This window comes from Myripristis murdjan, chromosome 14 (assembly GCF_902150065.1).
Source record: "Myripristis murdjan chromosome 14, fMyrMur1.1, whole genome shotgun sequence".
Classification (NCBI taxonomy): domain Eukaryota; kingdom Metazoa; phylum Chordata; class Actinopteri; order Holocentriformes; family Holocentridae; genus Myripristis; species Myripristis murdjan.
Genome location: NC_043993.1, coordinates 11153208 through 11174073, shown reverse-complemented (window position 1 = coordinate 11174073; position 20866 = coordinate 11153208). Strand labels below are relative to the sequence as shown.

Genomic DNA, 20866 nt, shown 5'->3' with positions numbered 1-20866 from the left:
TATTGACAGACTTTTACACAGACTACTCAGTGTACTCAGCTCCCCACAAGCATCAGAAACTGTAGTAAATGAGCTATATCTTACTTCAGGTCATACAAATTTTAAGGGTGTTTTAATGGATGTCTCTTGTGTTCCCCCTTAAAAATAAAGAAAAAAAGGGGTTTTTGTGCATTCACTCAACTTCATGATTTGATATAGCTCAACAAAATAAAATGTGAATTTTCTGAAGGGCTCAATCAGACGCACTTGGGCATTTGCTTCCTGTCAGTCTACAACAGAACTGTCATGAGCTGATAGTGACAGAGAGATAATAATGATGCGTGTTTCTCTGCATCATTGTGTGTGTATGTGTGTGTGTGGGTGTAGTTTTAGGGTGGTGAGATACATGGAAAATACATTTAATCAAATGGATCTTTTGGTGATTGAAAATTGTACATATATGTAAAGTCAAAAACCTTTGAAATCAGCCCTCTACCCAAAGTGGAGAAGGTTTAGGTTTGGACTTTCTTATGATTTCTGATTTTCTTATGTTTTATGAACTCAGAAATGTTTCAGTTGTTTCATTGTGCTGTTTTCATAAAGAATAGTTGAAATAACTACACATTTAGTGTTTTACATGACAGAAAAAAAGAAAACTCAGAAACTTCTCAGCGTGTACCACTAAATTGTACTTTGTCCTAAGCTATGTTTTCGGAAGGGGTTGCAAAAAATGTAAGAATTTAAACAGTCGGAATGTAGTCTTGCAGTGGAGGAAGGAGATGATAACGGGCCAGGGTGCAAGAACTGATCACGAGCCCTAGTCTGTAGTGATTAAGGCTAATTAAGCAATTAAGGCTAGTTAATGCAAAACACTGGGGCCCTGTTACCTGCTGGCAGGGGTGCAACAGCACCACCTGTAACCCCAGGATTTCCACCACTGACACCTTGTCTTAAAATGATAATGCTATCTTATTTTTTTATGCATGCAAGTAGTTACCACTTGTTATATGCATACCCTGATGAACGTGCTCTGGAATAACTTTTTGACATAATAGTCTAGCATTTTATGGTAAATGACTATAAATCATGCAAACATTTTGTAATATTTTCTGCTGTGAGGTACTGTATATCAATAGGACAATCAGACGCTTCCTAAACAGCAATCTGCCCTTGCTCAGATGAGACAGGAAGGGTGGAGGTGAAAGAGGAGCACGACGTAGACAGATCCTCTGATTCTCTTGCTGAGATGGAGCCAATGAAGTTGGTTTCATCGGTGGTGGTGGAAGCAGAGGAGCTGCCAGAGCTCTCACCAGCGGACTGAGGACCAGGGCTGTACTCGTGGACAGGGCAGGGGTGCTCACTGAAGTTAGCTTTTTATACCCTCTCTCTGGCCACTAGAAATGTGAGGCCACTCCTTTAAGAGGAAAGTAAAATAAAATTAGAAAGAAATTACAGGAAAACTGAGTAACCTCAAAGGACACTGCCTTGCCATCACTCACTGCTCCATCAAATGCATGGGCGTTTGATCAGTTGTGCACGAACATCACAGTTATTAATATATGGAAACAACTGTACTATATCTCAGATGATCACATCGCCTTGTGTTTTAAGTTGCATTTCTGAGATCTCAAATTGTTTGAGAATGGTTTTGGCTACACTTGGGCTCTGAATGTTACTAACCTCTATGTTGTCGTGTTTCAAGATTTCAGCCAGATTCTTGCCTGGGTTGGGAACAGCAGGGATGAGGATGGTTCTGATCCTATATGGGAGACAGAAACATGTTCTACAGGTGATCACAGACACAACAGCTAAGCCACAATTCCTTGGTTCTCTGCAGCTTTGTAGCACTGTGGTGGAGTGGGTAAAGTCGTGTCATCTACCTGGGTCTTTTAGCACATGCCATTAGTACCAGAATAGCTGGGCCATATGGTTGAAATCAATACTCCGATACTTATGATGATTTTTTATATCAATATACAGTAGCTACCACCAACCAGTGGTCAGCGGCTAGAATACAACTTCCATTTGTGGCAAAATCTTGAGTGGGCAAACCCACCTTTTATGCTGCCCCAAAATCATGACCAGTAGATTTAGGGTGAGGGTACCCACCACATACAGCACTGGTGTCCACACAGACGTAATCGGTGGATTAATGTCTGAAAAAGAGAGAGACAGAGAGAGAGAGATGCACAAGGCAATGCTGCAAATCTCTCTCTCTCGTAACATTGTATATCATTTGCAAAGTATATTTTTGATGTAATTTCTATCTGTCTATGTATCTAGACAGATATTGTTTATGAGTTGTTATGTTTGCATCATTGTCCATTGTGATAAAACTATTGTGATAAGGCTATTCATGCACCTAACACAATTGGTATGACAGGTGCTGTAAGGGACCAAGCAGTAAGGCAATGAGGAAACAGGAGATGTTTCCTTATTTTGACAGCAGCCCTCAGACGAGCTTAAGGTTCGTCTGAAAGCAGCCTGGGCCTCCATAACACCTCAGCAGTGCCACAGGCTGATGGCCTTCATGCCACACTGCACTGATGCAGCCATTTGTGCAAGAGGAGCGTCTGTAGCAAACTTCACTCTCCGCACAACCTTTACCAGCAGTGAGGTTCCAGTAGAATCACAGGTTGGAGTCTGCTGCATTCTTGACAATCAGGTTGGTTGGTGGATTTAGCTTGACTGAATTTCATACCGGACATTAAATTATAGTGAATACAATGCTCTAATAAAGTTACAGGGCAGAATTATTGGGGTAACACCATGAATGCTGTCATTTGTCTCACAACAAGCAGCTAAAAGAAGACTGTTATGACAGTTTGATGAAGAACCTCTTGTGGTTGTGATAATTCAAAACCTATGGAAAACATTTCTCTGTTCTCACTACCTCTGCTCCCTATCTTCATTTACTGTCTAGCTCACTCAACCACCATTTGTCACTCTCTCACTTTGCATACTACTGGGTCACTTTATGCCGCTCTCACATTATTCACTGTCTCTCGACCACTGCTGTTCCCTTCTCTCTCTCCTCTAATATTTTTTTATTGGCTCACGAGTGATAAACTTGGCCTATAGGGGCAGAGACAGAAAAATGTGTGTACTGATAGACAAAGTGGTGTGTGTTTTTGTGTGTGTGTGTGCATGTGAGAGAGAGACCTTTAGTAGTAATTTTGAGTTTAACTATGTACTGTTACTAATGTTTAACTAATTTGTACTGTTTTTGAAACACGGTTTATGTCGAAAGCCAAGTGACGTCTGGCAAAGAGCCAGAAATGTCTCGGGAGCCATAGATTCCACTGGTGGACTACTGATATAACGTGTGTAATAAAGTGACAACAGAGAGAACAAGAAAAAAAACTAAATTTGAGACGCTTTGAGAGTTTGTGGTATATTTTCTTTCCTGTACTGTATTATATTTGAGTCATACAATAATTTAATTTGGAATTTGAAAAGCATTGGACAAAACAGTTCTCTGATGAGTCCCCTCTGTTTAAAGAAATGAAATCAAGTTTTTTCTGTCTCCCTTCTTCATGACATCATGCCCTTGGCTCGCTGCTGGCTGCATTCTGCCTGGCACATATTTGCTGGCATATATTTTCAGGAAAAAAAATGTCTCATGAAACTCACTCAACTGTTCCAAAACAGGCAGAAATTATTATATCTTCAACAATGTTTAAATACTGGTATATAATCTATCTATCTAGATAGATAGATAGATTCTGTGTCAGACTCACAGATCCTCTTCAGACCGACGTCATGAAAATCAATTAAAAATCCACATTTACTCATGGGTGATTCAACCATATTAAACATTTAAGTTCTCCTAATCCAGGCTATGGCAATATTTTCAGATAGCTGAGTGAGGTCTATGCGAGGAAATGGCAGCAGAGAATTTACAAACGTTGATAACAAAATATGGAGATTAAAGTAAATAATGCAATTTGTGCTAACTTCATCTAATAACTGAAATCAGTTTGGTTGCACAAGTGATTGATTACTGATTGCACTGATAAGGCTAGATCAAATTTCAGATATTGTGAAAATCTCCAGAACAAACTTAAAGGAGTGTAGTAAAGTCCCTTGGTTATTGTTTCCTCGAGACATCTCACAGTGTGAGATGATTATGTATTAAAACTGAAATACCTCTTGCCTGTAAATAGAAATTAAACAGCAGCAGAGTTAGAATTAAGATACACACTGGCAGCCAAGACAACCTCTCAACAAGTTGAATTTTGGTCTGAATATCACCACAAAATGTTTATAACAATAATAATTATAACTTAAAAAAGAAGCTGCCAAGAGGTTTTTCTTGTCTGGAGGTCTTCTGGCAAATACTTGTCCAGTAAAGCAGAGAAAGAGATACAATCCAGCTGCCATCTTGGCACACTATGCTTTCACATCAGGCATACCTCAACATTTTAAAACCTCATAGCATTTGTTTCACTGAATGTTTGCTGCTCCTAACTTGAGTATGTGGGTTTTGTTTCCTGTCAGTGGAAACTGTTCAGCATCCATAGGTGTCAAAGGTGTGACTGTGAACAGCACTTTTGATGGTCGCTCTTTTGCTCACCCTACCTTTTTTCCCTCAAGACACGCAATATCACACACATAAAATGTCTGATGGTCTGAAAACCACCTTGAAATAGCCTCTGCAAGGATTTGACGCTATACAAATAAGACTGAACTGAACCGATCTGAATCAAACCAATCGCAATCATCTTGGGTGGCATTATCTTGATAGACTTGCTGAAGGGTTACATTATGTATGTAATTTCTGTCATTTCTGACATTCAGGTGTTTTCTATTCCTGATTTCAGCTAGTTGACTTCAGAACACAATCAAAGAAAGAAAGAAGAAAAATGCATATACTTGAATGAAATGTTTGAAAAAAGTAGGACTGGAGGCAAAATTACAGGTACCTTGATAGAGTCAGCATATTAAAAGTTTGGAAAATATTGATATCGGATGTTAAAAGTTCCCAATTATCAAAAGTAATAGAACATAGAAAGTAGTAATATAGAAAAAGCAGTAATATTTAGTATAGTAATATCGAATTTTAACTTAAGGAAAGATGTATTTACAAAAAACCATCTTAGGAATTTTCTCACATTTTTTGTTCATTAAGTATAAATGTAAGAGGAGATCAAATAAAATGTCAACCTTAAATTCTCCTTACCTTTACAAATAATTGATGATCTTAGGAATTCTTTGCTTTAAACACTGAAGGTAACCTTAAGGGGTGTACTGCAGACTAAATGTTGTGATTTATTTCTATAGGCTGCTATGTGGGATCACATGTAGGTAGACTCAGCTGACTTATCTCCATAGGATGTTTTATGTTTTTCTCTAGTATGGTTTGTCTGACAAAATGTTGTTTTATGGTTTTAAGTGTGTGGCTGTATGTGTCTGTTGACAGTGTCTCACCAAGAAAGGACACCGAACCAGGTCCTTCACTGACTTAAGTTCGAGATTGTGATTGTGTTCAACATCTTATAATTTCCTTCTATGATTGTGGTAAGAACATAAAATAATTCCATCTTAAGTGACCTGTGAGCCTAACGATGTAATTCTTACTCATGTTTATTTAGTTACGGGGCGCAACAACATCTTAATGTCCTAACTCGGAGTTTATTACCCGTTTTCATTTCATACACTCCCAAATCAGTCCACAAGCCCCCATTTGGGAAGATTTTTATTTATTTATTTATTTTGCTGTGCAGTATATTTAGCAGTAAGTTGCACAACGCTGGGAGATAGAGAAGTTAGATCTGCATTTGAAACCTCTAATCTGTCTGAGATCATTTCTAGTGAATCGGCTTCTCTTATGAACACATGTTGTATCACGAGTGGCTGTTACCATAGATAGTATAGATATCTATGGCTGTTACTGTGAAAGACCGGAAGTGCCAATGTTTTGATGCGGCCATAACGGCTACGGAAGAAGCTTCCGTTCGCTTCGTCAGCCGCGATTTGTCGAGGATTAGCTTGTCGTCTACACTGTCAACAAATTCCCCATCCAATGTGATCGTTTGACAGACAGCCACTATGGGATTTACATCAAGACACTTTGGTGGTGTTAAACCGTCGAAGGCGCTGCTGTTCTTGCCTTGTCTGTTTACATTCTTCCTTGTGGGCAGCCAAGGCGAGAGCACTGCCATGGACAATGTTGCAACCGAGCGGCTGGCTGAGGAGAGCCACCGACAAGACAGTGCCAATCTGCTTATATTCATAATGCTCCTGACACTCACCATTTTAACAATATGGCTTTTCAAACACCGACGGTTCAGGTTTCTACACGAAACAGGACTTGCCATGATATATGGTACGGTGACCAAATGTAGCTCCACTGACGATAGCGTTTAGTTGATGCTAGTAAGCTAAGATGCTGCTAGCTTCTCGTTAACGGCTAACTAAACAGTTTACACTCGAGCGTTTTTAGACATGGACAGGCCTTTGAGTCAAAAACAAGCAACCGGTGACCTTTAAGTAGCTAGAAAAAACAGCAACTGAAATACTGTATGTTGTTTAGCTTGAATAGAGCTTGTGTTGTCATAGTAATGCCCCGCCTCCCCGTTTGGGACCTCAGCTAATAAGAGTACCTCAGTGGCAGGTGTTCTGCCCAAACCGTGACCCGATTTTGTTATAAAAACCAGGTCTTGATACAAGGTTGCTTTAGTTGATGCTAACTGTTTTGCCTTCATTATCTCTATCCCTTTTTCTCCCCCCCCTCCTCCACACTCTCTGAAGGTCTCTTGGTGGGTGTGATCCTGCGCTTCGGGGTCCATGTACCCCAGAACATGAGTAATGTGGTCCTGAGCTGTGCTGTCAATGCCAGTCCAGCCACTCTGCTGGTCAACATCAGTGGGAGATACTTTGAGTACACTCTGAAGGGGGAAGTCAGCCGGGGCAAGGGCCACCAAGTGCAGGATGATGAGATGCTGAGAAAGGCAAGCGAATGAATGAATGGGTGGATGGAGGAATGAGTGCAGGGAGCAAATGTTTTCGGCCTGCCTGTAATCGCTTAAGCAGAAACCCCCTACCCTGGACACTAAATCATCACTTGGCAAGGGCCACCTGCTATTTAAAAACCTGCCTTTTGCAAATAAATCAGTAACAGCCACCCTGCTTATCGGCTCAAAATCAATACTCTTGAATACAGTCTTTCACCTTTGCATGTTGTTTTACTTTACTCCTGCTGACCACTAAGTTTGTTTGTTTTTTACCCACCAGTATCCAACAGGCTCCTGTTTGGCTGCCTGTCACCTCTGCAAACTTTGGCACATTTCTTTAAAAAAAAAAAAAAAAAAAAGCATTTTACTACAATTTGGACACTGATTCAAGCTCTCAAATCACACACGTGCCGTAAAAGAAGGTGTGAAATGGGTTTGAGGTTTAAGGTGTTAGGAAGAACTGGACAGTTTAGTACATCCAGATTAGAGTCTGTAACTCTGGTTAACTTACTTATCCTTACTTATCCTCAGGTGACCTTTGACCCAGAGGTATTTTTCAATATTTTGCTGCCGCCCATCATCTTCCATGCTGGCTACAGTTTGAAAAGGGTAAGATAATCAAATAGACATAAGCTAAATGGGTAAAACTGGGTCAGACACAGAGGCATAGGATATATGGCAAATAAACGCCATCAAAAGATAAATAACCATTTAAAAATGTGTGGGCAATTAGAAAAGATACCATACAGTATGTCAAATGAATTAAGTACAAAGAGCTTAAGAGTATATTTTGTATGTTAGCAGATATGTATGAATATCAAAATAATTTGGTTATTGTTACATTAATTTTGCCCAGCCAAACTCGTGTTACTATATAGTCTTATTATAATCACCCAGTAACTACATTTCTCTCCTTATCTGTCTCAGAGACATTTCTTCAGAAACATTGGCTCCATCTTGACTTATGCTTTCATGGGAACAGTTATATCATGCTTTGTTATCGGGTAAGTCAATTTTGCTTGGAACATATGCAAATGATGTAGATGTTTTGGTTTCTTTTGAGTGTGAGCATGTTTGTGTGTGTGTGTGTGTGTGTGTGTGTGTGTGTGTGTGTGTGTGTGTGTGTGTGTGTGTGTGGGTGTGTGGGTGGGGTGGGGTGGTGGGTTAGTGATTGCAGCATTTTCCTCAGTTCTTCATTCAGTTGCACAGAATGACCAAGCAGTGTTAATATTTTAAGTATCTTTCTCCTTCCAGGTTGACCATGTATTGCTTTGTGTCCTTCATGAAGGTTGTGGGTCAGCTAGGGGGAGATTTTTACTTCACTGACTGTCTGTTTTTTGGGGCCATTGTTTCAGCAACAGATCCAGGTAGGCACTCCAGGTAGCCTCTAGTATCCCTTTTTAAACTCACCAGAAGAAGCAATGCAATGTGATATAAGGAGATGATTTCAGCTCATAAAGGCAGAGTTAGTTTAGTTAGAGTTAATAGTTAGAATGTAATCCCACCTGGGCTACCCATACTAAAAAAAGTATGCTTTCATCGTCTGAAAAATCAGGTTCTTTAGGATATGTAACTTCTCTGTATGTAAAAATGTATCTTTGCACCCTACATTTCAGTTCCGTTGATCATTATATCTATGAGTCAGTATGGTATCTTACAGTATGTGTGTGTCATGTGGTCTTCAGCTTCATTGACTGCTGACAGTGAGCAATTCTTCCCTCCCTCTCAGTTACAGTGCTGGCCATCTTCAATGAGCTGAAGGTAGACGTGGACCTTTATGCATTGCTGTTTGGAGAGAGTGTCCTCAACGATGCGGTGGCCATCGTCCTCTCTTCGTAAGCATGCCTGCTAGTGCCCATAACCATGCCCATGTTCTCACAGACACATAAACATTTTCACAGTCGACTTAGCTATTTCCACTCATTTCATTTCAGTAAAACAACAACAGTCGGCGTTCTTAGGGTCCTTGAAAATCCTTGAGACCTTTTGCGAAAAATCAAATCAGGCCACATATTTATTTATTGATTTATTCTAAAATAAATAGATAGCCTTGAAAATATTTGATTTTAAATTTAAATATAAAACCCAAATTCATCAGCATGCTTCAGCACGGCTCTAGCATCCTGGGGAAAACTTTGATGGATATTTCCACTGATGTAATAGCTATATATTTATGTTAAATGAATTGTTTCACCATGATTTCTTCACCCGGAGAGACAAAAAAAATTGAAGCCTCCATGACCTAATGTTTACCTCCAAAACATGCCAGTTTTGAGTCTTTGAATGTCAACAGACTTGAGTGAGTGTGGGAACCATGAATAGTTCAAGACCATGCCTTGTTTGATGTTGCTGAACTGTACTGTGGAACGAGACTAATTGTGACAAATTGAGATATTTGTTTGCACACTGTGTGTATTGACTATTAACAGACATTAATCTTACTAATACCCGTCCCTCTCATTTCACTACTTGCCTCCTCCACCCATCCATGTCATGCATCACCTACCTGTACGTACGTATGCAGTGTTCTCCTGCGGCTGGAGAAGCAGGGCAGGCAGGGGGCTGGAGCTGGACCTGGAGCTGTGCTATCTCCAGAGGACGAAGCTCCAGCCTGGCCTCAGGGAGAGCAGGAGTGGCTAGGAGAGAACCAGACAATGACCCCCCGGTGTGTGGTAGGGTGGGGGGTTTGTATGGTTGTGGTGGCAGAGTTATAGTTAGGTCCTGATAATCTCATTTCATTCCCTGTGAAGTAGATCTTTGAGGTTTATTTGGAATGCAGCCTTGGACCGCCATCCATCATGGGATGATCACTGCCCTTTCCTACACTACCTGCCTTTGCATCCCTTTCACATCCATCCCATTTAACAGTCTGCAGTATTCATTATGTACTGTAGCTCCTGCAAATGACCAGCAAACGCAACCTGAGATGAAAAGTTTGTTGATCTTGGTGTGTAACAGATTCCGAGCTCAAACCAATACTATGCAATTTCAGAAGTCCATATTCTGAGTCAAAATGACAACCTGATAAAAACGTGGCAAAACACACCATGGTTGATTTAGCTTAGATACAGGCAGTGATTGAGAGAGGAAAGGTTTTGTGAAGAGTTAGCATGCAAAGTGGTTACTGCTCTTGATGCCATCTCATGGGATCTCAGATAAAATTTTTGCAGTGCATGTTTAACAGAAGTGCTGGTGATTTGCTTTCGCTGTCTATAGTTTGTGCTACTCTGTGGATGTTGAATTGGATTTGGATGCTGGCTGTATCAACCATGTGGAGTTGAAAGATCCACAATCCAATTTTAATGTGGCATGGCTACCTTCCTCCTTTTTAATGACTGTAAAACCCAACTCCAGACCATACTTTGTGTGTTGAGTCTTTTATTTTTTTATTTTTATTTTTTTTACATAGTTAACCAGTATCTTATACACTCATATGGGATCAAAATGATGACCTCTGATATCAGTTTCAGTGGATTTGGGTTGTTGCAGGTTGGATTTGATGCCTGACTGAATTTTCTTCTCAAGGAAATCAGTTCTTTTGCGTCATCATATAGGCATGTGTTTACTGTTTGGGCTATCTTCCCCCCTATTGATTCTTTCTAATTGTCCGTATCTTTCATGTGTGTTTGTACATGTTTGTGTGTGTGTGTCTGTGTTTTTGTCTGTCGGTATTGCTGTCTGTCTGCCTTCCTGTCTGGCCCACCAGCTCCATCGTGGCCTACCAGCCAGCAGGAGACAACAGCCACAGCTTTGAGGCCATGGCCATGCTGAAATCCTTTGGTGTGTTCCTGGGGGTTTTCAGTGGATCATTTGCTCTTGGAGTGGCTACTGGTGTTATGACTGCTTTCATATCCTGACCTTGTAACATAATAAAATGAAGTAATATAAGGTTTGAAATTATTTTTTGAAGGACATATGCTAAAAAAATATATAACTTAAGAAAATATGCTGGCTATTGGAATGTGATTGCAGCTCTGTGTAACATACAGCAGGGCTTGGAGTATGATATATCACTGATTTTAACTAGGCAGTTTGTTTCATGCCTTATCCACATCACATACCTGTTTTCTGCTATGGCTAATGTGGACCACAGGTTGATTATGCATGTTCCAGTTTTTGTTTTGCACCTTGACTTCCTGTTTTCGTTCACGTGACCAAGTTCACCAAGCTGAGAGACTTCCCCTTGTTGGAAACCGCTCTCTTCTTCCTCATGTCCTGGAGCACCTTCCTGCTGGCCGAGGCCTGCGGGTTCACTGGTACATTGGCACAGGCTTCAAAATTATTTATTTGGATCGTCTATGTAGTTTCAACATGTTTCAGTATTGTTTTTGTTGATGGTTGTCGGTCTTGAGTGTGCTTATTACAGTGCATTATGTTGTGTGAGGCTGCAGTGAGGTGTATTTGTGTCTTATTTGCTCCATCAGGTGTGGTGGCTGTGCTGTTCTGTGGGATCACTCAGGCTCACTACACCTACAACAATCTGTCCCCTGAATCCCAGGACAGGACCAAACAGGTGATATATTTTTCAGTGGGAAGTCCGTGAAATGTTAAATTACTGGTATGCAACATTAGGACAAAGGGATTGGTTCACAACCCATCCATGATGCAAGTTCAAAGTGGCCCCTGTCACATTAAGGTCTCTGAATTTTCATTCAGTTTAAAGACATTGTATGTGTATTTGTTTTCCTCTTCCCTCGTCAGTTGTTTGAGCTGCTGAACTTCCTGGCGGAGAACTTCATCTTCTCCTACATGGGTCTGACTCTCTTCTCCTTTCAGTCACATGTGTTCAACCCTTTGTTCATCGTAGGAGCCTTTGTATCCTTTATTCTGTGTGGTATTAGTCCCTACACAATCAAATCAAGGCTTTCCAGCATGTCTCTGAGATATTCAGTAGTTATCTGTCAAACAGTTTTTTTCCATCTTCCACTTGTCCAGTTGGGAACAGGCTGTTGTAGGCTCTCAGACAAACAATTAATAGTTTAGTGTAGTGGTATATTAAACACAGGAGGTTGCCTCTTGCTCTTGTTGCTATAGCTACTAGACTGTTAACCAGTCAGCATAACATGCCTTAGTTTGTGGCTACATCAGTTTACTGGTGACCTTTTGAGTGTCAACCTCATATTCATTTATCACCTTCCTGCTCATAAATATGCACTAGCACCCAGAATAGTCTAAATTATTAATGTGAAACCCTGAACAACTCCATTGTATTAAGTACAGTTTTCATGTTGGTAATGGTAACACTAGTACTGAATAGCAGTAGTGATAATATTACTACTACATATATACACATATAGACACAACATGGCTTTACAAGTAGATTTCTTGAAAGCCAAACACGGGCATGCAGTCAAAACAATGCAGAAAAAAGGAGATTAAAAAAATCAGAAACACATATGAAAGACAGGTGGTTTAGAAGAAAAATTAGAACATGAGAAACGAGAAGAGAGAAAAAAGATAAGAGAAGCACAGCTATCTTTGGAAATAAACTCACACATACTTTCTAATAAAGTATGTGTGAGAATAGAGGGCAACTGAGAAACAAAGATCTGAAACATCATCTCCTCTGACTGCCTTGGGTGTTGAGCACCTGCTACCAAATGTAAGATCACCCTTGAAAAACAAAAGGGGGTTTCAGGCTGTTACCTATGATTCAAAGAGAAAGGACAAACAATAATGACAGTCATAACAAGTGAGCAAGTGGCCTTCACAAAAAAATGCAAATTATACTGACTGGGAACTGGTGTGTGTGTGTGTGTGTGTGTGTGTGTGTGCGTGCGTGTGTGTGTTTTTCAGTCTAACTAACGGGTGCTTTATTTCTGCTTAGTATGTTGTTTCCTTGACCTTACTGCAACGTGTAGGTGGCAGTTTTCCTGGGCAGGGCAGCGAACATCTACCCTCTGTCCTTCCTGCTTAATCTGGGCCGCAAGAACAAGATTGGGTCCAACTTCCAGCATGTCATGATGTTTGCAGGTACTGAGCCGGCTCGCTTGTCAGCCAAGTGCTCTCTGTTGTCACATCAGGCTAATGTGTTATCACTTTTGTTTCCTTATGCATTTCATAGTCCAGATAAGGAGTCCTTAAAATATCTCAGTCCAGATCCAGTTTGGATAAAATCACTCTGACCGCAGGACCTTGCCTTATTGAAATATAAAGCCATCTGTGTCACATGAGGTCTTCTCAGAAACAGGCCTCTCGTTGAAAAAACACTGGCCTAGATAAGCGCAGTAAGCCACTCTGCTTTAGACCAGCACTCCTACACAGATATTGTGACAGATAGCAACTGACATTTACTGTTGAAACAGGATTAAGAATACAGCTCATCTAAATGCCTCAGCACATAATCTTTTTTTGTTCTATATGAATATACTAAAGTCAGATAGTGGAGTCAGATTCTCTCTGAAAACCTCGTACTATGTAGTGATTTTGAGCTGCTTTTGTTTTTTTGTGACTTTTTTGTTTTTTTAAGATTTCCTGAATGTGGTCAAACCAACTTAAAAACATCAGCACTGTTGCATCATGTGCAGATAAAGAGTGCTGTGGAGATTGATGCCTTTACTGCCCCCTTCTGGAAGATTTTATGCCATGCTAAAAGTACCTTTAATAGCATGCGGAGTAAGCGAACCATAGCAATTAATTGCAGGCTAAGCTTACAGAATTAAGGTGAAATACAGTCTGACTTAAAATCTGATCCTGTACTATACCATCCATGTCTCATTGTTTTGTAAACTGCACTTGAAGCTTGATGTTGAGGTGATGTGAGATTTTTCTTGAGTCTAGCCTACATGGTAATCATCCCTCACTCTCTGTCACCCTCCCCCACACTTTCTCATTCTCTCTTTCTCATTCTCCCACGTCTCCTTTCCTCCCTCTCCTCTTCAGGTCTGCGTGGAGCCATGACCTTTGCCCTTTCTATCCGAGATACAGCAACTTATGCACGTCAGATGATGTTTTCAACCACCCTCCTGATTGTCTTCTTCACTGTCTGGATCTGTGGAGGTGGCACCATGCCCATGCTGTCCTTCATGAGCATATCGTAAGGCTGTGAATCTTAGTGTGTGTGTGTGTGTGTGTGTGTGTGTGTGTGTGTGTGTGTGTGAGTGTGTGTCTTTCAACATGTGAGGGACCACTTCTGTTTTCAAAATAACACTTGCTTCCTTTTCTCCTCCAGCGTGGGTGTGGACTCTGATCAAGAAAGCTCTGTAAGTCAGTCACTGAGGATTCCCTTGTCTTTATTTCCTAAAAAATATGTAAAATTCATGAACTAGAACATGGCAAATGTAAATTGATCGTTCTGTGTTACAAAACAGGTGACAATGGTGGATGGGTCGCAGCGCAGGAACACCAAACGTGAGAGCGCCTGGCCCTTCAGGATCTGGTACAACTTTGATCACAAGTATCCTTTGTACTGTGCAAGGCATTTTCTAAGATGACATCTCCATCCAGCCCTGTCGGAGTGAAAACGCTGTGTTTACTCCTGTAGTAGTACCTGTGTATTTGCGCTGACTGCAGTCAGGTTCGGAAGAGTATGGAAAGTGTATCTGCCTGGTTTTAACACCAGAGGGCTCTCTTTACAAAATATACAGAAGATGCAGAGATATCAACATTATTCTTTATCACTATTTCAGGGTACACATACATGTGTGCTCCATTTGACAATAAAAGTGTTTTTTGATTCCAGCCATTTCAGGTTGTTCTGAAATAATCTCTTTGGTTACAAACAAATAAACCAAGAGTTTTTGTGTCTTTGTTTAGCTTCAGTTCTCAGTGTTTTATAACCAGTGTGATGCTGTGGTTTAGACTGTTGGTGATAAGCATTTTCTGCTATATGCAAGCATTAAAAATTCCAGATGTTTTAGATTTGTAGTAGGCTGTATGTTTGTTTATGCAAAGTGCTGGTAAAATGTTTATTTTTCAGAAACAAAAACAGCATTTTAGGTGCTATGGAAGACTGCAGGGTGGCTTTCATGCAGCTCATACAGCTTTGAATTGCTTCAGCATGCACTGTCTGAAATAAAACAGGTGAAAGGAACAAAGATTGCTCACCAGTTGCCTGGCTAACACAAGAGTATGCATGGCAGTCAAACCCTTTTAAGTTTTCTTAGTCAGAGTTGGAACTGATCTTCGACCAATGGGACTGCTTGATTGATATGTTGTTTAAAATGTAATGAGTCCTTAACAGATGCTTGTTCTCCAGCTACTTGAAGCCTCTCTTGACCCACAGTGGCCCACCTCTCACTGCAACTCTGCCTGCTTGTTGTGGACTGCTGGCACGATGCCTCACCAGCCCACAGGCGTATGAGGTATGGGCATACAGTATACTCCTCAAAGGAACAGTGCACCCAAATTAGAAAAAAAACATATTTCCCACTTAGCCCTAGTGCAGTTTACCCATCCAGATAGTTTTTCTGTGATTTGGCAAGGTTTCCAGTCTCCTGTATCCCAGCACCTGGGCCGATAGATATAGTTTGCTAATGTTCTTCGGCATGAAATTGCCAACAATGGCACTTTTCATTCCCCAAGGCTTTGACTTATGCCAGGGGTCTGTGCCATTGTTTAAAAAGCTTTTGATGTTGAGATTTTGTCATGTAAATTTTTGACATTTTGACAAATACCCTTCCACTCCATGTATTGGGGTGATTGTGGCAGACTGGAAACCTTGTCAAACCACACAGAAAGTATGTGAATAGATAGGTTGCACATGGAGTAAGTTGAAAAATATACTTCTTTGTATTTTGAGTGAACTATTCCTTTAAATGAAAAAGCCCATCAGTTAACATTTCACTCTTTATAGGAGCTTTTCCATTGTAACGCTATCTCTCTTTATGTCTCACATGCGCTCCCTTTCCCCCTTTTCCTTTTTTTCTCTCTTTTCCTGCCTCCCTCCACCAGAATGAAGGTCAGCTACATGATGATGACTCTGACTTCATCCTGAACGATGCTAACGTGAGCTCGATGTATGCTGACGTCACTGTCAGCACGGATGCATCCGGTTCCCGCACCATCAACCGCAAGCGCTCCTCCACTGGTGGCACCGGGGGCGGCCCACCTGATGACGGTCTGGATCAGGAGCTCACTCTGGGTGAACATGAACTGGTGATCAGGGGCACTCGACTGGTTCTGCCCATGGATGACCCGGTGGAACCCCCAACTACCGTCACCCTGCCCCCGCCACCCTCCCCACCACACTCTGATCCGCACAGACACAGATTGTAGGGAGGCTCGCACTGTCAGAGGGCAATTTCTCATTTCAACCTCAAAAATTACAAGTCATTGAATTTACCTGCACTGGATATTACCAAGTAAAACTGAAACTGTCAGATGACCTGGCTACTTTAACTCGGCCCTCAAGTTGAAATGATGAACTGCTTACACAGTGTAAGTCATGTGGAACCCAGACTGATGATACTGCCTCGCTGGGTAACACGAATTAGAAATGGTCTCAAATATGTGATGAACGTGAGGTGCACTTGATTAAACTCATCTGACAGGTGGATAGTTTTATGTTTAAATGTGAATACACGAAATATAAAGTAAGGTACCCTATATCAAGTGCGCCTCAAGTTTGCGTGTCATTTGAAATCATCTGAAATGCGTCTTTTGCTCCTATTTAAGGAGGCTAAGGAGGGCCTGTAGGGTCCGCTCCTAGGTTTGTATTACTGTCATGGTGACTTGTGGCTCTGTGCCAGCGTGTGCTTTTCTCTATGCTCTCAAAAAGCTCACTGCTATGTGAGGCAGGGGCAGTGAAAATTGTTTTTAAATGCAGTTTACCCTTTGCTCTGTGATGGAGTCACTCCTGAAATCAGCTTTAGGACTCATCTGGCCTCCATGAAATATTTGTAAGGTGAACTCATATTGTCTAGCATGTAGTAACAGTTTTCATTGCCTTTTAACATTGCCTTGGTACCATTCAGTGACATTCAGTGTGGTTACGGAGCAGTTTGACCATGATAGTGTCAAATCTGACCGCAGAGCATAGTTGACTTTAGTAGTCTTTCTCTGCATCTTGTCTCATTGCCTCCTTCCCCATGCTCTTTGGTGGCAAAAGGCTCAAAGAGGAGAAACCTTATGAAAGCTTTCATTTTGACTGGGCAACGAAGTGAGGAGGATGGGAGCAACTTGTCCAAGAGAATGACATCTGTGATTCCTCTGGGAACAATACTGAGGGTTTTGAATTTGATGAGAAAAAATTAGATTACCTATATCTGCATTACCAGTGCAGAAAACTGTTTTTACAGCAGTATCCAGGAACCACTTCACCTTTCTAAACTGTATTCATGCCTGCCTCTTCTCTAGTAATTTATTTATTCATTTATTTAAGAAAAATATTTATTTTTGTGTTTATTTATGTTTTCGATTATTTATTTATTCCTTTGTTTATTTTGTTTTGCGGTGTCAGTTTCTTCTGATTATCTTGCCCTATTCAAAAAAGGTGAGGCGGATGATTCAGCCCTCTAGGAAAATAAGTTAATGTGAAAAGATAGATGAAAGATGGAGACTAGAACAAGACTTAACAGTATTTTACATAAAGACCTAGAATAAGTCATGTGCTTACTAGTGAAAGGCTGCACTTTTCGTACGTTCCCTTTCCCTGAAAAAGCACTGAGACCCTTTAGCACAAGGTACGTAATAATGTAGGGAGCTGGATATGTTTAAGGAACAAAAACCATTCCAGGAATTTGTTAAGGATGTGCGCATGTTATAAGATCTCTTTCCCATACTGTAGCAGATGATTTTACTGTATACTTGGAAACTAGCGCTTCCCAGTTTGTGTATTATGTGTGTGCGTGTGTGTGTGTGTGTGTGTGTGTGTGGTCACCACAGTCAGAATCAAATCCTTCACATCTGCTGATTGTGGCTATTAGGGCTAATGTCTCTCTGGGTTTTATGTTGTCACCTTGGTTTAATCTTTCTAACAAAGCAACTGCCGTGTCTTTGAGAAGTGATGATGTCACATCATCAAAGACTACTTTGAGGGCTGTCCAAACTGTTTTGAATTAAAGTGCCTGTTCGGAAATTCAATTATACTTTATGTAGATTTGTACATATTTTATTTGCTAATGTGCAGTAAGGTGATTGTTTTTGATTTTTATATGACCATAAACCCTCTGGTTGATGTTTACCGTTGGGCTCCTGGGCTGATCAGGCCATTAGGTGGCTGTGCAAACTGTTTCCGAAATGGTACTATTGATTTGTTTTTGATGCATTCAGAAGTAGACGTGTGTTATGTGCTGGGAGTCCAGAGGAAGTGCAAACTATATGAGTGCACTTGTAATGACGGCAAATATGAAGTCACACTGTGCCGCAGAAGAGGCATTGTTTCCTTTCAAAACGCACCTACACCTTTTGATACCTCATTTGAAAAATAGTTCTGGCATGATCATAATGCTTATAATAGAATACTATTTAAATTACCAGACATTTTAAGACATTTGCTTACAAAACACAACCATTGTGCAGGATGGAATCATCTTTTTTTGGCTTTAAAATATTGGGTAATACACCTCTCATTTTTTTTTTAATTGCAAAAATGACATACAGCATTTTAAAATGAAACATGTTCTCTTGCCTCACAGTTAGTGGCTTCAATCAGACTTAAACAACATGGCACCATCTTTTTGACCTATTATTTGCTAGTAAGGCCAAGGGAAAGTTACAAATACAGGGTTTTAAAACTGTCCCCTCTCAGGTGCCGTCTACTTTTTGCAGTTTGCGCTCCAGGTTAATCTCAATTTGGAGCTTTTGAAGTTTACGGTATTGTTTTAAATCCCTACCAACTTTTTACTGATGCAATATTTCACCCCTTTCACCCTCTGGCATCCACTTTCCTGAAGTGAGAGGTATTTTGCACCAGGCATCCTGATCCCCAGGCATCTCAGCCCCTGTCTTTGTCCTGTGTACTGCACTACAGGCTCAATAGGCGCAATAGAGTATAATACAGTAGGGGTGATTTGTTTGATTGAGATGGAAATGCATTCCTGGTCTAAGTTACGATTCTAAATGGTAGTCTGCATTAAATGTCTTAGTACATTCTCTCTTTGTGCATGCTCAAGGAATCCTGTCTTGGTATTAGCTGCTTGGCAACAGGTGTTTATTTTATTTTTACTTATTATTTTGGCTCTCATTTTTCCTACACCTATATGAGGCTTGAGGTTATTCATTACCATGTGGGGATATTATCATGAGTGGACATGCCGCAATCTCTTGTGCAAGGCGCCTGTGAAATTTCAGTTGACATTCATATGCATTCACCACATAAACAGACTTTGTTTATACTGGGAATTTGGAGGCTGATTTTGGTCAGGAAACAGCTGTAATGTCACAGTGGCAGCATCACATGAAACTAAAACTCTAAAAAGACCTGTATGTTTCTACTGTTTGTGGATGTATAACAGTTAATGGAACGTTTTAATTGTGAAATGTTCATCTGCAATATAGCCTATGTGAATGTCTTTATGTGAACTCAGAAGAGCTACTGAAATTCACCTTTCGAGGTTAAAAGGGAAAATTATCTGAGATTTATTTATTTGATTTTCCCTGCCTAGGTATGAGTTTGTTAGCAGTGTCTCCTCAGTTCAGACTTCTTGGGAGTGTACTAAAGAATAATAAAATCAGTTTCTTGAAATTGATGCATCTTCTGTCTTTCTAACCTGCGGGCTTAACTTTACTCTCCTTAAAATTTGTATTTTTTAATTCATATATGAATTACCTCCATTTGGCAGCAACCAGTATGTAATGGTGACAAACTGGGGGTGTTCTTTAAATGACATGTGCAGCTCCTGGAGAGTTTTAAAATGTTTAAATAATATCTATACTCATGGCTTTTAAGAGTATTGAATTTTGTAAAATACAACTTTTAAGTATTAGATTCAGTCTTCGAGCTCTGTAGATATTACAGTTGCTCGGTACTCTGCTTTCCTTTGAGCTGTCAGCACAGTTGTAAAGGCTCTCACTGGTCTATTTTTTTCATTTTCACGTTTATTTTGAAACTGCAAAAAAAAAAAAAAAAAGAATCTTCATTTTCATCTGCAAAATGAATCTTCTCTCGACTTGATGAAGCTGGCAGGACCCCTTCCTCATTTTGTGTACAGTATAGAAGTTAGCTAACTATACTAGTGTCAAGTCAGACAGCATAATAAAGGTACTTCCGGTACAGACTTTCAAAATAAAGCTCTTAATGATGAACTTGATGTCACTTTTTATCACCCTACATTTGCAGTCCTACTGTGGTGTAGTTGAGGGTGAACGCGGGCATACCCACCTCTTTTCCTATCAATTTACAGTATGCCCACGTATTAGCCAAAAATCCACTAAATGTATAGTATACCCACTTACTCCTTGGTGATCTACCCATCTGTAGTATACAACCTTATCAACTACACCACATCCCTGCTAGGGACCATCTAGTAACATCACAGCAACTGCTGGTTATCATCTATCAACCAGATAGTAGCTCCCCAACAGCCACAGAAATCCACCAGTAACCACATCACAACCTATCAATCGTTTCCTATCACCATGGAACCACATAATAACACCACTAAAACCACTAGTAGTCTTTTAACAACCACCTAGTAAAACCCTAACAACCACTAATAGTAATTTAGCCAACACCTAGTAACATCCTAACAAACAGTACTAGCCACTTAACAACCACGTGGTAACACCCTAACAACAGCTAGTAGCCACTCAACAACCATGTAGTAACACCCTAACAACAGTTAGTAGCCACTCAACAACCATGTAGTAACACCCTAACAACAGCTAGTAGCCACTTAAAGACCACATTGTAACACCCTAACCACCACTAGTAACCACTTACTATGTGCTAACACCCTAACAGCAGCTAGTAGTCACTCAACAACCATGCAGTAACACCCTAACAACAGCTAGTAGCCACTTAAGGACCACGTTGTAACACCCTAATCACC

The 20866-nt window shown here is 40.5% G+C and overlaps 1 protein-coding gene across 2 annotated transcripts; it reads left to right on the top strand.

The window, feature by feature from the left end:
• Nucleotides 1-5913: 5913 nt before the first annotated feature.
• On the top strand, nucleotides 5914-19564 carry LOC115371128 (sodium/hydrogen exchanger 6-like). 2 transcript variants are annotated; one of them, XM_030068289.1, is made up of 17 exons: nucleotides 5914-6307; nucleotides 6733-6932; nucleotides 7467-7544; nucleotides 7863-7939; nucleotides 8190-8302; nucleotides 8665-8770; nucleotides 9460-9600; nucleotides 10642-10783; nucleotides 11086-11191; nucleotides 11360-11448; nucleotides 11637-11750; nucleotides 12797-12908; nucleotides 13818-13971; nucleotides 14107-14137; nucleotides 14246-14331; nucleotides 15133-15238; nucleotides 15828-19564. In XM_030068289.1, exons 1-17 carry the CDS (start codon nucleotides 6031-6033, stop codon nucleotides 16149-16151), a joined length of 2256 nt encoding a protein of 751 aa, XP_029924149.1. In that variant the 5' UTR covers nucleotides 5914-6030; the 3' UTR covers nucleotides 16152-19564. The 2 variants fall into 2 exon arrangements, with proteins under 2 accessions (XP_029924149.1, XP_029924150.1); XM_030068290.1 differs by lacking the exon at nucleotides 9460-9600 and having other exon boundaries at nucleotides 6031-6307; nucleotides 15828-16151.
• Nucleotides 19565-20866: the final 1302 nt, after the last annotated feature.

Coding starts and splice junctions, on each gene's coding strand:
- LOC115371128 (XM_030068289.1), top strand. CDS start 6,031: ATGGGATTTACATCAAGACACTTTGGTGGTGTTAAACCGTCGAAGGCG. Junction 14,138..14,245: donor ACTCTGATCAAGAAAGCTCT/GTAAGTCAGTCA, acceptor GTTACAAAACAG/GTGACAATGGTGGATGGGTC. Junction 15,239..15,827: donor CCAGCCCACAGGCGTATGAG/GTATGGGCATAC, acceptor TCCCTCCACCAG/AATGAAGGTCAGCTACATGA.